The sequence below is a fragment of the Osmia lignaria genome, chromosome 7 (genome assembly GCF_051020975.1).
Source record: "Osmia lignaria lignaria isolate PbOS001 chromosome 7, iyOsmLign1, whole genome shotgun sequence".
Lineage (NCBI taxonomy): Eukaryota > Metazoa > Arthropoda > Insecta > Hymenoptera > Megachilidae > Osmia > Osmia lignaria.
In genome coordinates, this window is record NC_135038.1 from 7,356,658 (window position 1) to 7,371,618 (window position 14,961).

Here is a 14,961-nt window from a genome sequence, read left to right on the forward strand (position 1 = left end):
TACCGACATGATGGCATCCGGGGTGTCAGGGACCCCGTAGGCCTCCGAAGTTTTGCCCATAGTCTTGGGAAATCGGTCGGTAAACTGGCGAGTCGTTTCCGCTGTCTATTAACAGATGGCGCTAGTGTCCCCCTGTTGGCGGAATGCCAGTTGTACTAAACAATAAAAGAATGAAAAATAATGTTCTGTAAACATTTTCTTTTAATAAATGATTAAACAACCTTTATGACTTAAGTGTGTGTATACAATAACTTCTATAAACCCTTACATTAATAATAACTTTGGTCTTAAGATATTTTGAAGTTTATTTGATATGGAAGAATGAAATTCTGTAAAATATGGCTCCGTAGAAAAAATCCGATAGAGGGCATTCGTCGCGTGCATACGCAATAGCGTGTCTCCACCTAACACGAAGGTGACATAAAATTGTCGTTGCACGTTCGAAAAAGTGGCAACCGTTTTGGCGGATATTTTTCGTTGTAGTTTCGTCGCAATCAACATCCCTACCTGTCATGAAGACCTAAATGGCGTTGGCATCCGGACCCGTCTGCCGTTTCGCTCGCTACCAATCGTTCGAACAGAGAAACGAAAATTTCAAGTCAGTGCTGGCAACTTTTTACGTTTATTATAAGGCTTCATTTTGACGAGGAACGCAGGCAAATATTTTGTTTACCGTTTCTGGCAAGTTATTGTTAGGGTTATTGGATTTTAGCGGTTACTTATCGATGTGGTCAAATAACGAACTGCTTCGTTGCACGTTAGAACAAACGGTCCCGTCGGACGTTTAGCCACGTTATTTATTGTTCTTTCGTTTCTATAATGAATCGTCGGATACGTTATTGTTCGACGAGATACAATGTCGATGGATGTTTTCTTGTTTTCAGTGCACATCGTGTGCTGTTACATAAGAAGACCATTATGAAAATATGATTTGAACAGATCCTAGCCCTGTTCGCGTAACTTAGCCATGAAAATCAAAAAGTTTTCCTCAACATGCAAAGTATTGATATTATTCGTTTTATATAGCTTAAGAATGCAATTTATTTCATGCTCTGTTTAACATGTTCTTTCGACTTTTTAGTGTTATCATTTACACATAAATTGATTCACATTTTAGATGTTAATTTAAAGAAAATCATCAGTGTAATTCTGGAATTCAGTATCAGAACTGTTTCAGTATACTTTCTATGTACTGGATTCATTATTTATTATATGAAAGACTTAGATAAATATTTTAATACCTGTACTATTTTTCCAGTTGCCAAAAAGATGACGGCTGATTCAGAGAAAGATATTATTCATTGCTTAATATGCAATAGTAAAGTCGGTGTATCTACTAGGAATAGTATACGTATTTTTAATGAAAACTCTGTAACGTCATCAGAGAAACCACTTATAGATACAATATGTACTGTTTTGGAGACAGATTTAAATGAGGAGAATGTTCATTCTCTTGTTATATGTAAAAAATGTTATAAATTATTCAATGAGGTAAATGAAATATCAATTGTTATATTACCAATAATTACACGAAACTAATTAAAGGGTCTATAGGTTGATGAACTTGAAAACCGATTGACAGAGGTAAAAGTAGAACTTTTTAATAATTATAAGAAGACTATGAAAAAGATATCTGATATTCAAAATGAAGAAGAGTACAATGATCATGATTATATAGAAAATATAGAAAATACAGAAAATACAGAAAGTCAGGGCACAGATGTAGAAATGAAATATGCACAAAGGGTAATTAACAAAATCTAATTGAACAAATAATCTAAAATACTTTTTACATTACTACAATATTAAAATGTATATTTAAAGGATGAAGAAGAAATGCAGGAGTCTGAGGGTGAAATAGAAAGATTAGAAGAAGAAGAAGAAGAAGATCCTACCTGTGAACCAGCTGAAATTATTCTTAAAGTTGAACAAGTAGCTGAAACAAGTAATAATGAAGAAAGAAAGAGGATAAAGAGGTCAAAAGTTTCAACAAAAGTTGAAATTCCTCAAGAACAGGTAAGTAACTTTTAATTAAATCTATAAATGGTGATTGCAAATATTTTTAATTATTCATTTGCGTTTAGCTGGTGACCAGGGATGGTTCAATATATACCTGTTTATTATGTACAAACGAAGATGATAAAGCTGTAGGAGACGCAAAATCAATTATCGCACACATGAAAAGTGTACACGAAACCCGTTTATACATTTGCGACATATGCGGGGATGATTTTAAAAAAAGAAACGAACTATCTGTTCACCTTGATGATCACGTTGCAAGGGAGGAGGGAGATTTTCAGTGTGAGATATGTAACAGAATATTTAGTAATTTGCGGTTGTTCAGAATTCATAAACGGATACATTATCCCCAAGTGAAATCATGGCCATGTGAAACGTGCGGTAAACGATATAGGTGTGTATAAGACAATTGTATAAATTATTTAATAATACCGTATTGTACGATTCATCTTTTTTACAGTTCCAGGAATTTATTGGAGGAACATATCAATACCCATACAGGTGTTCGCCCGTACGCGTGCGAGAACTGTGGAAAAGATTTTGCTTCAAAATATACATATAAAGCACATGTAAAAACACACGAAGTACGACCTCGTCCATACGAGTGTTCCCAGTGTAATAAAACATTCTTGAGTCAACAAAATCTTAATCAACACGAAAGAACTCATAATGGCGTGAAGGAATATGTTTGTCATCAGTGCGGTACGATTTATCAATTGACAAATTTTTATGTATATTGCGAAGTTTTATTTAAAGGATTAAATTTACAGGAAAAGCATTTGGTTCACCGCACAATCTGGAAGTTCACAATATAGTGCATACAGGCTACAAACCGTACATATGTAGGGTATGCGGTAAAGCTTTTGCACGCAAAGCTGAAATAAGAGATCATGAGAGGACGCACACTGGAGAGAAACCATATCAGTGTGAATTTTGTGGAGCCACATTTAGGTATGTTTATCTTGTATCTATTTATTATAAAATATAAGAATAATAAATTTAATTTTTTTAATTTAGTCAAAGATCAAACTTACAATCGCATAAACGCGCAACGCATTACAATGATAAACGGTATAAATGTGACGATTGCGGGAAAGGATTTAAACGACGAAGGCTGTTGGATTATCATATAAAAGCAGCTCATACTGGCGAAAGGCCATATAAATGCGATGAATGTTCAGCGACGTTCGTTTATCCCGAACATTTCAAAAAGCATATGCGCATACATACCGGAGAGAAACCGTATTTGTGTGAGGTAAAATGATTGAACTGCATAAAACTGTCATTCTTCAGTTTTCTTCACTTATAGTGTTATAAAATTGTAGGTTTGTGGTAAAGCATTTAATAGCAGAGACAATCGGAATGCGCATCGATTCATACACAGCGATAAAAAACCATATGAATGTTTAGTATGCGGTATGGGTTTCATGAGAAAACCATTGTTATACGCTCACATGCAAACTCAAGTGAGTTAATATCTTCCTCTAAGATAATGAATATTATATTCAATCAGTGATACTTAATTCATTGTATGTGTTCCAGGGTCATTTGAATGATACTATTGTAGTTAATCAACCCCGGCTTACTACAGAAGAAGATCAAGTCATGGCGCTTCCTGACGGTAACGTGGAACTTCTAATGGACGAAGCAGAAAACGATCAGGTAATTAAGAGTATTTCTTCTCGTGTGTATTATAAGAAACCAATATATTCATATTTTTATTTAGTTGGAGGAAACTGAATTGTACGTAACTGAATTAAAAGATCATGTAATTATACAAGAACAAAATGAAGACCAGATATATAACGAAGAAGATGTATTAAATATCCCAGCGGAAGAAACCGTAGACGAAGAAGTGAGTCATCTCGTTGATGGAGAGGTACGTAGTCTTAATTACTATTAATAATGCATTAATGTGACATCAGGAGGGTAAGTGGAGATGCGGTGGAGATTTTAGTGACGTGCAAATTATGTTTGTAATCTTAAATTTACTTCTAATTTAACCTAATTTTATACTACTTGCCTTATGACTAAACTATATCTAAATTAAAGCTAGCGCCTTGCCTATTTTTCTATCACTCGATTTCAACTCCATTTCAACTCCGATTTCAATTTTCGCCTTCCACATTAATAATTAACTGTTGAATTTGTATAATATTCAGATGACCTTTACTGAACCCGAGGAGATGGAGTGTAAAGTCGAGGAGACGGAACACGTGGAAGAAGTGTACACTTATAATGAAACTGAGGACGGTGAAACAATAGTTGTACCAGCTAGCTCAGAGTACAAAGAAGTAGTAGACGATAAGAACGCGGTTCGGTTAGTTCAAATTCGGTTTCCAACATCAGTGGGCGGTGAAGGTCGAAGTTGGTTAAGCTTAGTACCAAACACATGAAATTTGCTATCATTATTGGTATGTACTATAGCTTTCAGAGGATCGCTTAATAAATTTCTACTAATAATGTAAAGTTGACATTAATAAGCGCGTATCCGATATACATAAATAAGTGGCAAACAAATATACCTTATACATATAAGATATGAGTGATGAAAATTCGAAACTTAATTGCAACATTATGCGATAGATTTAGGTTTAAATACATTCTGTAATTTTTAAAAGTTAACCACGCATTAGTCTGATTAAATAATACATTGCGGTTGCGTTTAATTGATACAGAAGGCACGAAACTTAACTTTTAATTACAAAGTATCGCGTCTAAGCTAAGAGTCTTAAACATGCTTTTTCTTTTTTTCTTTTTTTTTTGGAAAAAATGTTTGGAAGAAATTTCTTCCTTCAGAAGAGCACAAGGAAGATATTGAAGATGATAACGTCGAATTAGACGGTTTAGATTTATTTATCGTACAGCCAGTCAATAGTGTAATTTTAACTGTAATTTACAAGTCGCGTTTATACTTTTATTTCTTAACTTTTCGATACTTTATAAAGTCCCGTATGCATTAATACAAAAATTGATCGTTCGTTTGAAAACGAATCAATTGAATACGGACTCGATTCTTTCATTTATATCTGTTGACAGCGATTTTCACTGTTAGACCGAGTCGTAACAAATGTTGCGTGTTAATTTTTTTACGCATTTAACGTATTAATTACAGCTTACATCATGTAACAAAGAAATTCTGAAAATCTTGAGCAAAATAACAATAAAATGTATTTATTTTGTAATTACCGCTCTTCTAATAATTATTTAAATTTAATTTAACTACGCTTTAGAGGATCCCGATTAATACAAACATGTAATTGCGTTATTTGTAAAGCCGCACGTTTCTGATAACATCACACAGGCTGTCGTTGAATATTTAATTTCTTTGTATTATTACGTGTAATATTCTTTATAAATATTAATACAAACGGGTACAAATAAATATAACGTTCTTAAATGTTCTTATCTTCATTTCCCTCCATCGCAATAAATTAAATATTAATGAATAAATAAAAGTAGATAGTTTTTTAGATATTGAAAAATATTTCATATATGATTCGATCAAAATTGTTCTATGGGATTAAAAGGTTTAATAAAATTAAAAGAATCATCGCAATTAATCCAAGTAGTTCGAATCAATAATAAGGTGCACGTGTTTTGCAGAAGCGTTTAGAGGGATGATTTTGATAAATGATAGGAAATTATGGAACACTGAGATAGTCCATTCAACGATTAATTGTTATGCTATTGTAGAGTGAGCCATCAAGCAGCATCTCGTGGCTCTCAATAAGTTAAATTGAGTGTGAATAATATTTGAATCCGTCCGTCTCCTTATAGAGAATTCATACCTTAATGTCTCTTTATCCGGTTCGGTCTTTCAAAACCAACTAGCACAATGCCATTCAAGAGTGCTTAATTTTTCATAAAGAGACAGAGATTTTAATAATACCTCATTAAATCGCCATCATTTTTATATCTACCTATTCGTTTTAATAATGAATCTCATAAAAATTGTCTCATTAAACTTACAATTTTTGCTGATATCTATTTTTATTATTATGGAAATACGGGGTATTATTATGGAAATTTTTATTTGTATTATTATTAATTATGTAAATTTTGAAATTAATGTTTGTAGATCTGGAACAATTTACAATGTAAACTCTGAAAAAGAAGAATTTACTTGTATAAGAAGCTTAGGAAATTCCTTCCCTTCGTCTTGTACTACAGCGCACGTGTACACGACGTTTCTCACATTAATTAATCGACAAGTCTAATTGAATTGTGTTGTCAGCAAACCGTGATTTTAGTGTAACTTCGATGTTTCATGAAACATACTGGGTGGTCCAGTAACTATAACTATCGTAATTGTTCCAAGTACCATAACGTTATAAAAATAAAATAAAAAATTTTCCACGAATGCACTGTACAATTTTTTGTTTATCTGAAAAAGCAATCTGTTAATTGCCCAATGAAATTTCGTTAATTAGTCACGTTGAAGAGCTTTTGCTCAAAACCATGGTCATTAATCGTAGAATACTAACGTCCCCCTTTTGCATTCCTGCCGCTTTATCTTTTCGCAAAATTTCTGTTTCACACACAACAAAGACGTGCCCCTCTGTGCTTCCGTACGTGGTTTCTTCCTGTGTTTTCCCCGTTTCAATCTTTCTCTCCGAGTCCCTCCCTTTTTCCCCGTCTACATGCACCAAATGCAAATGTATGTATTATTGCGGCATTCCACGCTGATTAAGCGGCGTGTTCAAAAGGAATCTTTAATGAATCTCGTCCAAAACTTCAAACCCGGTATTATATACGAAAGTGCTCTTGTATATTGTGAAGTTATTGTAATAAATACGACTTTGATACTAAAGAATCTTCGAATGAATATTTTTCCTTAAAAATAGAAAAAGAAAATTAAACAAAAATTTAATAATTTTGCGAATACGAATGTAAATTCATGCGAAGATTATTAAATCTGGTGTTTTATTATTAGGCAATATATTTTTATTTTATTTCTTCTTTTTTCATCTAGGTTTCAGAGAAGAGCATTACTTTTATATTTTCGTGACATCGCATCGTCTTCATTTCTTTTTCTCTTTCATTTATTTCGCACAACGTGCACCGAGTATGCAAATGTACGCCGGGTATTACTTAAGAGCATCGTGTTTTTCAAATATCGCGGGGTAGAATGAACGAAACCCCGGGAGATTTGTTTTTCATCGACCTGGTGCATGGAAAGATATACAAAGGTAGGAACGAGGAAACGTACGACAAGATACGAGGTAGAGCCTACCCTATCCATACCATCAGATCCTACCGATCCTTTGATCTCATTCTGATTTACTCGCAGGTGAAGTGTGCTCGCAGGATCGAGAACTTGCCAGAAGTACAAGTTCCTCGTATGTTGTCGGAATTTTCATCGTCTACGGCTCGATACGTATCACACGGTGGCTGAAGTTACTCTGGTACTGAGATTTTCGTGACACTTGCACGGCTTCTTCCAGAGATTTATGCACCATTTTTCACCCAGCCATTCTTTCAGCCTTTCTTTCGTTTAGCAGATTTAAATAAAGCAAAATTCTTTAACAAGAAATATTATTTATATACTCTAAAAAATTGAATGCTCTTTTAATCTTTCAAAGGCTTTCTGTATGTAGAATATTCTGTCAAAGCGATATTTCGAATTTCAAATACCTGGTGAAGTTAAAAGGGTGGATATGGGTCGTGTCGTGCAGACAGACTTCGCGAATTGGTAAAAACGAGATGCTATTTGAAATTTTGTGAAAATATACCGTGTAAAATATTTTACAATTTAGCACCCGACCTTTTTGATACCTCAATTATTTGATTTTTCAGAAAGAAATGATTTTTAAGTAGTAAGAGTCAGTAAATGATCCGACAGAAGGGGTTTCGGAAACGCGGAATAAATCCGCCATTTTGTAACATTTTCACTTTACAAAAATTGGAATGAAAAGATAAAAGTTACGTATATTTATACTGAAAAGACCAGAGCATTTCATTTAATAATTAGTTACGAAAAAAATTCCCAAACTTCATGTATTTTTTGACGTTAATTACCACAGTAGAAAAATCCAACTATAGTCAGACCTGTTATAATTATAATTACTCAGTTTCATTTTTTAAATTAAACTTTTCATTAATTTTTTTATTAATCTTTTATTCTTTAATTATATTAATTGAATTTGTAGTAATTTACGTGACAATCAATGTATTAATAAAACTCATGAAAAATTGTCATCTCGAAGTGACTATTTTCGACGAAATTCGTTCACATGCAGGTTAAATAATACGAATATTTGTTTATTCACATCACTAGGAAAATTCATATATTTCCAGTACTGAAGCCGGGGATAAAATATTGAAATTTCCTAATTAAACTCAGCCGAAATCATCATTCTACAGGGGTTATAGCTACGAATTTTATCCACACGCTGCGCATTTAATAAATATAAAAGGATAAATAAATATTAGGTTTATAATACGAACATTTGTTTGCCCAGTTTTTCTACGAAGATTTTGATGTTTTCGTTATTTCAGCTGGAAATGAAATATCGAATGTATAAAATGTTTACACAATTAAACACGTTCAGGCTAAAAGAGGAAGTTAAAAAGTGCAATTTATCTGGGAGTGGTATACATTTCAACTTGCAAAACAACTCTATATATACACAGAAGGAGTATTCATAAACAAAAATTCTAGCTAAAACCGTGTTACGTTAAAAAATTTTGGAAAAACTGTTTTCAGCAATGAATTCTCGAGAGTTAACGATTACTCGACCAGGTTTTTGATGTGATGTCTCTGATTGTTAAACGATACATGAAAACCGAATTTTGTCGACACTGGTGTCGTACAAATACAGGGTGAACGCGATTCACATTTTCGACATTCGAATTATCGCGAAATTCTGGTTTGGTTCTATATGGTGCACAAAGCTTTTCGCATATTAACGTTAATTACATTTTGCGTTCATCTCTTTACATCAAAATTCGAGCCCTATTAAATTCACTGCACTTCCCTGTTAATTCAACTCCCGTGTTATATAATTACACCCGCACAATTTTTTTTAATGCATTCACATATCCGTCCCTTAACGTTCTTGCTCACCCTTTCATTCCGGCCTTTTCATCTTCGACGTTATTACAGCTACGTTACTGTCGTTCGATGATTTTTATTCTTCGCTACGAAATAATCGCTTCTAGAATGAATTTTATACATCTCTGTTCAATAGTCACAGAAAACCTATTAAAGTTTCATTAGGGTTTAAACGAATTAATTGAAACTATCAAAATAATTATTTTTAATAAATGAAAATTCTAAAAATTATATTTCAATTAGTATTAGGGTATTTAATACATAAATTTAATAAAGGATTCCAGTATTTTCCTCAGTTATTAAATTTAACGAAAAGACATAATTAAATAACGAGTTATATAAATTAATTAATGAAACGATATAAATGTAACGACCTAATAGCGTTCGCATAAAATTTTCCTCGATCTACATTAAGAATCACCAACAGCCCTTTCTATAGGCCTTTCAAAACACATTATCAACCCTACTTATCGCAAAACAAAGACCAGGCAGGTTTTGTGCGTTAACACTAACAAGCTACGGAAAGCTTGGTGGACATTATTCGGGTGTATTGCTCCTTTACGTACATTTTTTATCACGGTACCTAGTGCAAAAGCATGTTATCGAGTCTGTTGGATATTATTAATGGTTCTCCATAAGGATTCTCGATAATGAATCACGCGATAAGGTGGTACTCGACCATCAAACTACTACCTTTCGCGAACGCAGTGACTACAGATACAAGAAGACTGAACAACGTGCCTTTTTTTCGCGAGGGGTGATGATTTTGGGGTAGATACTTTCAGATACCCCTAGGTACAGCTAGGTCTGCAACTGACTCTATTTTTTATAAATTAATTCAAACCGGTACAAGATCGAAAGATTATTAAAATAATTGTAAATAAAATAATTTGGTAAATAAATCATTTTAAAAAAGCAACCGAGTTATTATTTAATTTACCCAATTTCCCTTTTGAGTTATTTATTTAATTTACAAAATTTCCGTTCTTTATTAAATGCACCTAATTTCTTTCCTCAGTTATTTATTTAATTAACTTAAATTCTCCTCTTATTTTATTTATTCAATAAAATATAAAATATTCAATAACTGTTTGATTTTTAATACATTACAATTTATTTAATTTTTAACATTCAAATTTTAATAATTATCAAGGCACCGAGGCGAAGAGGAAGTTTTGCACACAGCTAATCTAATAAATTTTTAGATCAGTGAAGATGATCCTTGTCGAGTTTGAAAATGAAAATCAAAGGTGGTCGTTTAGGTTGAAGAGATGATAGGGAACGTTCGTTCTCAGGATAGGATCTATTTCGCCAAGGACGTATGGACAGCAGGAAATTTATAGGAATTTCTTGCAAATCTCTGGGAAAAGCCAGCCCCCACAGGCGGCATCGATGACGAGGACCAGGATGAGGATGACAACGTTTAACTTTCGATGTCGACCTCCCTTTCGTGGGGGGTTCTGCAGATGTGTGCTTAGTCCTTTGAATCCATCTGTCGTCCGCAGTTTCCCCATTTTTAATTGAATTTTTTCACTCGCCAGGGAAGTAATTTATCCTTTTTATCTCCGAGCAGAATCACGGATTCCAATTGAAAGAAAGTTGAACTAGTGTCTTCTCCAGATGGCCGCTCGTTTGCCAGAGGTGCTCCGAAACGCGATAAGACCCATCGAAATCATTACAGATCTCCTCGAATGGGAACAGTTTTAATAATCATCATTTTTCAGTACAATGCAATTCAATGTACACGTACTTCTATTGTTCGTTTGGCCATTTTATTATTAACAGAATCATTGTTGAATATTATTCAAATCGAGTTTTTGTTGCTATTGTTTCATGAAATATCAAATAATAATGCTGGCTTTCGTCGGTGATAATGGTCAATTAGAAGTTAATATTTCCATCGGTGATTATTATATTTCTTAACGAGCAACACGCACCCCATATGTTTCTGATGGAGTTTTGTATTTATATCACTGATGGAATAAAAATTCAATTCAATGTAACATATGCAAACATAGTATATAATTCCTTTTATTAAAAAAAAAAAAAATATCGAAATGAATATTAATTGCCCAATGTACCGTAATCTACACTTCTATCGCTAATGCATATTGTCTGAAAAAGACAAAAAGGAACATAAGTATTACAATTAATCACCCGATAAGCTGTGCAACCAACGATTAATTGAAACAACCACGTGTTAATCCTAACCGGCCAATTAATAAATTACAAAAGGGCTAGTCAGGACAATCGATCGACACAACTCAACTCATGATATAATCCTATTTACCTCGTTAAGAGGAACGCGGAGCACGTTAATTCTAGGTGTCCCTGGGCTCTGAGCCAAAGGCTCCTTTTCCCCTTTTCCACCTGGCCGGCACGTAGCACAAAGGTTCTTCGGTATACGTAGGATCCACGGAAGCGCTAATGGCATTCACCGCGATTTCCACACGGTAAATTAGACTTGGAATGAATACGCGACTTTCTTTTTCCCATCGGCTGCGCAAGGATTTCCCGGCTACGTGCCCGTTGTCCAGAGACAGCGGCCAGACGTGAAGGGGATGATGCTAGGGACGTGTTCAGAGAATCGTTGATCAAAGCGACAGACATTTAAGTCGCTGATTTCGGGTGAAACTTAGAAACTTTGAATTTTCGAGTGTTAGAATATTTGGATTTTTGAGCATTAGAATATTTGAATATTGACATATCAAAATATTAGAATACTGGCATATTAGGATATTAGAATATTAGAGTATTAGAATATTGAAATATTGGAATATTAGAATATCAGAATATTAGAACACTGATATATTAGAATACTGAAACACTGGGATATTAGAATACTAGAATATTAGAATATTAGAACACTAGAATATTAGAATATTGAAATATCGAAATATTAGAATACTGGAATATTAGAATAGTAGAGTATTAGAACATGAGAATATTAGAATATTAGAACGCTAAAATATTAGAATATTGAAATATCGAAATATTAGAATAGTAGAGTATTAGAACATGAGAATATTAGAATATTAGAAATACCAGAATATTAGAATATTAGAATATTAAAATATTAAAACACTGGAATATCAGAATATCAAAACATTGAGATATTAAAATACTGAAATACTAGAAAACTAGATTTCTAAAATATTTAAAGTATCGACCATTAAAACGCTAAAATTTTCGAGAATTAAAATATTCTAACGCTCTCCCTATCAAATCTTCAACGATTTAATGATGCCAGATGGATGCCAAGTATCAAGCTCGAAAAGAGATTTAAAGTTCACCGAACAAACTATCTTCGAATCTGTTCGGATGCAGCCCGTAAATAATATGCTAATCTCTGTTGTTCGTCCTCGCTTCGATTCTTCGTCCCTTTCTTAGTGTCCGTCTACCTTCGACGTTTCAAGGGGTCCGATTCTTTGCTAGCTTTTCCTTTTTTTCCCTTTCTTTTTATTTCTGTAGAACGGTGCAGCTGGCTGGACGGCGGAGCCTTGCTCAAACTCCTCGGGCTCCTCTTAATCTGGCGAAAGGCTAATGCATGTTATTCAGGGACAGAAGAAGAACTCGATATCGACTTTGGATTCGTCCCGTGTTCCAAGTACCTTTGTCTTGCCTTGGTGTAAAATAATTTCGAAGGGGACAATCTGACTCCTCTTGGGATCTCAAGGTAATCCTCTGTTGCTTCGACGATGGGACAAGGTGGTTGAGGAACTAATGGCGTTGAATACGAGATTCGTTGATCCTTGAGACGGATATTGTAAAGAGGGTTAATTTAACGGTAGCACTTTAGAAAAGGGGATGTGTCAAGCTGCTACATCAAGAATTATTGTTGATTTAGTTGTTGATTGATATATTATAGCCCACTAAGGAAGTATCCTCATTTATAGGATTAGAAAAATTGAAACTCTTTTTTGGATGTTTGAAAAGTAAAAAAAATTCTCTAATGGAAATTTCAAAACTAGGAAAGTTTCTCAAGGTTTAATCCTTAAAATATTTTCAGAATTTTATTAAAAATGGAATTAAATGTCATAGGGTTAAATAAATTTTTGCAAATTAATAAAGATAATAAACAATATTTTTTAGGAGAGGTTTCTTTACAGTGCAAATAATAACCTTATAAATCATGTCATTATTTTTTGTTTAATTCTATATTGTTCTTTTGAATATAACGATGACTTTGAAGAATTCCATTGTACTATTCAGATAGCAGTTTTCCCGTATTGTAAAGTGCAAGGCTAAGGTGCAAAGACCTTTTTCTACGTATCCGCGAGGGTTCGCTAACTTTTTCTACAGAAATTCTTAAAAGGCTGTTGAATGTCTATGTTCCTGAGTTTGTGTCTGAGCGTATTCACGTACAGAACGTTTCACAAAATGTGATACCACCATGGAATAAAAATTTCCAACTTATGAAGAATTTAAAAGAAAGATTCTTTTTAAATTGACAAAACAAGTTTCAATCAATATAATCACAGGATTATCACGGAAAAATCAATATTTAAAAAACTACATAACAATACAATTGTCCTTCTGTGATTATTAATTAGAATTTCTGCCTAAGGTATATCAGTTCCCCAGCTTGATCAAAAATATCAAGTGTCTAATTGTTTTTTAATTTCAACATAATTTTTATTCGTAACTGCACCTAATGAAAATGTATATTTTGAATGATTTAATAATTATATTAAATTGAGTTTTTAAAATTGAAAAGAATAAAGGCAATCAACAGATAATTTGAATTAAAGATTCTGAAGTATCTTTTAATTTTATAATAGATCTCAAGGTTTATGAAATACCCTGTACACAAGGACGTATCGATGGAAAATTACGAAAAGGAGAGGACTTATTGAACGTAGCCGCGGGCTGTAAGAAAACTTCCGATCTGGGTAGTCCATTAAAATCAAGCTTCCTCAAGAAATAATTTTCACATATCAAAATTAATCTAACAGCAGATGAGGGATGGTATTTTCAACGAAATTATTTTTTAATAACCATTCTTCTATTGTTTGTTATATTTGACAAAGAGATTCAGAGAATTTTATTAGCTATTGACATCACGAATAATAATTAGGAATTTTAAAAAAGAATTTGCAAAATTTGTTAAAAATACTTCAGATTTCAAAAGCATTTTAATTAGAATTTTTAATTATTTAAAATAGAACAAAAAATTTGGAAATTAATTAATGCTGTAGTTTTCTTATTCTATAAAATTGCGTTCTTCCGACAGAACCATGGAATTTTCATTTTTATTTTCTTAAATCCTTGTTCTACCCAGCTTTGTTTCTATCCTTTCGATTCCTTTTTCTCTATTGCCTTCTTTCTACGTTCCTACCATATTTAGTAGCATGGGATTACCTAGTACGAACGAATGGAAGCTTTATCCTTCGTCCTTCGCATCCTGGCCTCATTATCACATGTCAAACGTTAAAATTCTATTTTAAATAAATTCTTCCTAACTACAATTTGAAATTCCGAATTTTATTGTAGGAACCTCTGAATTTTTATTTAATTTTAGACTTTGTTCTACTTCTATTACCGGAATCTTACAATATTTTTTAACATATTAATTTTTCAATAGATGGAAAAATTAGAACGTTTAATTTTACTGGAAGTACCATTATATAGATTTCAAACGTGTGGGTCACGATTGACCCCGTTTCATCCTACGAGGATTAACCTTACGATTCTCTTCATTGTATGACACTTGAAAAATTTAATTTTTTTAAATTTTGAAATAATTTGTTTGTATAAAAAAAGGAAACAGGATTCAAATACTCTGAATATTTAAAAACATACTAATCTTATTTTCTGGTCATATAGTCTCGATGAGGAACAAGATTAAGGCTTAATAAATTAATTTAATTTTTCAATTAAGACCA

The 14,961-nt window shown here is 33.0% G+C and overlaps 1 protein-coding gene across 3 annotated transcripts; it reads left to right on the top strand.

Moving 5' to 3' along the window:
• Positions 1-211: 211 nt before the first annotated feature.
• On the top strand, positions 212-4,883 carry LOC117604444 (uncharacterized). Of its 3 annotated transcripts, XM_034324502.2 has the most exons (13): positions 212-598; positions 885-1,000; positions 1,259-1,491; positions 1,555-1,746; positions 1,825-2,016; positions 2,085-2,413; positions 2,480-2,721; positions 2,790-2,970; positions 3,037-3,274; positions 3,345-3,485; positions 3,562-3,681; positions 3,746-3,898; positions 4,182-4,883. In XM_034324502.2, exons 2-13 carry the CDS (start codon positions 994-996, stop codon positions 4,413-4,415), a joined length of 2,262 nt encoding a protein of 753 aa, XP_034180393.1. In that variant the 5' UTR covers positions 212-598; positions 885-993; the 3' UTR covers positions 4,416-4,883. The 3 variants fall into 3 exon arrangements, with proteins under 3 accessions (XP_034180393.1, XP_034180394.1, XP_034180392.1); XM_034324503.2 differs by lacking the exon at positions 885-1,000 and having other exon boundaries at positions 214-598; XM_034324501.2 differs by lacking the exon at positions 212-598 and having other exon boundaries at positions 632-1,000.
• Positions 4,884-14,961: the final 10,078 nt, after the last annotated feature.

Coding starts and splice junctions, on each gene's coding strand:
- LOC117604444 (XM_034324502.2), top strand. Junction 1,747..1,824: donor AAATGAAATATGCACAAAGG/GTAATTAACAAA, acceptor GTATATTTAAAG/GATGAAGAAGAAATGCAGGA. Junction 2,971..3,036: donor TTTTGTGGAGCCACATTTAG/GTATGTTTATCT, acceptor TTTTTAATTTAG/TCAAAGATCAAACTTACAAT.